The 2,353-nt window shown below is 38.8% G+C and overlaps 1 protein-coding gene across 1 annotated transcript; it reads right to left on the reverse strand.

The window, feature by feature from the left end:
• Positions 1 to 633: 633 nt before the first annotated feature.
• LOC140446591 (uncharacterized) lies at positions 634 to 1,110 on the reverse strand. The gene has a single exon (XM_072539158.1). It carries the CDS (start codon positions 1,108 to 1,110, stop codon positions 634 to 636), a length of 477 nt encoding a protein of 158 aa, XP_072395259.1.
• Positions 1,111 to 2,353: the final 1,243 nt, after the last annotated feature.

Below are 2,353 nucleotides of genomic sequence, written 5' to 3' on the forward strand. Positions count from 1 at the left end.
ACAAAAATAAATTGAGCCAAAAAGAAAAATTATTTAGAAAACATTAGCATCAACTCTATAGTTAAATTTTATAATGTCAGCAGTCCTGGCCGTTCTGCTGTTGGAAAAGTGAAACAGCTTCCTTCTAGTGCCTTCCGCTATAAGAATTTAACTTCCTATGTAATTTTTTTCAGGCACAAAACTTTTCCAACATAAAACTTCATTGTTTTTTTAGTACAAAACTTGACTAAAACGTAGTCGTCTGGCTCAGGATCCGTGTCATCAATAAGCTCATCATCTAAAAGGAAATCAGAGCCACCGCTGCTATCTGGAAATCTGTATAGATCATCCTACTCTTCATCAGTCGAATCGAAAAGTTCAGGGTTTCCAAGTGTTGGAAGCTTTTCTGCTCTTTTCTTATTGATTGCGGCTTTCTTAAGAGCAAGTTCTTCAATTTTCGCTTTTTCGGGGGTATCAGTTAGGATGCGAGAGCGCCCCCGTTTTCTACCTCGAGAAGATTGGGCACGAGGTGCTGCCTTGGGATAGGGCATGTCTTGTGGAGAAAAATGTTTCACAGACATTATATCCGATGTTGGAGTGCAAGGTTTTAGAGTCCCAGACAACGTTGGTTCTATAGAAATTGATATACTAGCACTAGGCGTTGGCTGTATTGGATCCAGAACTGACTGATTCCTGAATCAAAGTTGGGTCTGGACGGTCCGTGATAGCACTCGTCATAAATTCGTCGTCAGTAAATATGTTTGGATTTATCGGCCATATTCCAGATACTTTGAACCCACTTATGATATTTGAAGGAGCCATGGCCCGGGGGAACGCATCTCCAAGCAGTTCTGCAATGTCGTAAATGGTAATAGTTCTCCCGGGAAATTTGAGCATAAAATTGGAAGCTGCTTGGGAGTAGTAAGTTTTAAGTGGACCAAAAACCGCGATATAAGAGGTGGGCGGCGGAATTGTAAGAAATACGATGCCGTTGTCTCTCGCATAATTTACAGCCTCCAATGAGCAGTGGCTCTTATGGTTGTCCATAACAATTAAATGTTTCCGATCTAGGCTTGGCTGAGCGAAACGAACAAAGTGTTCCAAAAACTCCAGAAAACCAGAGCAAGTCATCCATTCATGCAGTCAACCAGGAGGTGCATGGCCTTGGAAACCTGTCCTGCCAGTTTTTTTCTGGGAAATATCATGAAAGGAGGCATGTGACCCCTGCAGAATTGATGCCAGCACACACCGTAACCAGTTCGCCTCGTTCTGTAGATGTAATTTTGCCCACCTGCCTCGACCATTTCACACCAATTATTTTAACAGGTTTGTGTTCTGTAGTGAGGCCAGTTTCGTCAATATTCCATATACGTTCAGGAGGAAACTGGTACCGTGTATAAATATTTGTTAGTTGATTGAAGAATGTACCAACTGTGTGACGATTAAAAGCTGAGCTTTGTGCCAAGCTTGTGGTTTCTGGTGTCCTTAATGACAGCGTAGGGTTTCTATCAAGAAAACCTCGGTACCAGTCGTGGCCAGCTTGCTTTCTTTTATCCCAGGCAGGGGGATATGATATCCTATTTGTTGCAGCATAGGAGTATGCCAATTTGCGCAATTGCACCACAGTAAGACCGTAATACATCTTGGACATATCTTTCGAAAATATACCAAGTTCTTTAACATTTTCTGCATCAGGTAGAACTCTTTTCGTTGCTTCTATTTTAGTTGAGTACTTACGTGGCATTTGAAAAAATAAACATGAATAAAATTAATTACACTAAACACGAGATTAACAGAGACACAAAGTGGGATACTTGATCCTGGGATCAAGTATCCCCCATTTAATAGGATCAACAATCAATCAAATAGGATCAATCCCTGCAATGACATTTTTCTAACAAGTGCATGTTTTAGGTTAAAACAGTTACAATTTAAATATCAATGTTTTAGTATTTAGTGGATAAAAGTACAAATGTTTCACCTATTTGGTCAGTATAATTATAAACTAAACGAATTAAAGTTGTTATAACTTACCTCGTCGCTTGTTAAAACAAAGTAAACAGTGTGGCCTCTACCCAAGTGGGTCAACAGAACAGTAATACGATATTATTAGGTGCCAAATTTAAATGGGGATCAAGTATCCCACCGGGATCAACTATCCCACCTCTCCCCTACGGCACAATATGCAATAAAGTTAGTGCAAACTAATAGCTTTTAATAAATTTATTCAGTCGGAACTTGTGTAAAAATAATGTCTATGTAAAAATTTTATGAGCAGATTTCATCACTGAAGCAATGTTGACAGTACCAAATAGTTTAAAAATTTTTATTTAAAAAATTTTCTTTATAAAAGTTATATTAAGAAAAAACCCTA

The sequence above is a fragment of the Diabrotica undecimpunctata genome, chromosome 7 (genome assembly GCF_040954645.1).
Source record: "Diabrotica undecimpunctata isolate CICGRU chromosome 7, icDiaUnde3, whole genome shotgun sequence".
NCBI lineage: Eukaryota > Metazoa > Arthropoda > Insecta > Coleoptera > Chrysomelidae > Diabrotica > Diabrotica undecimpunctata.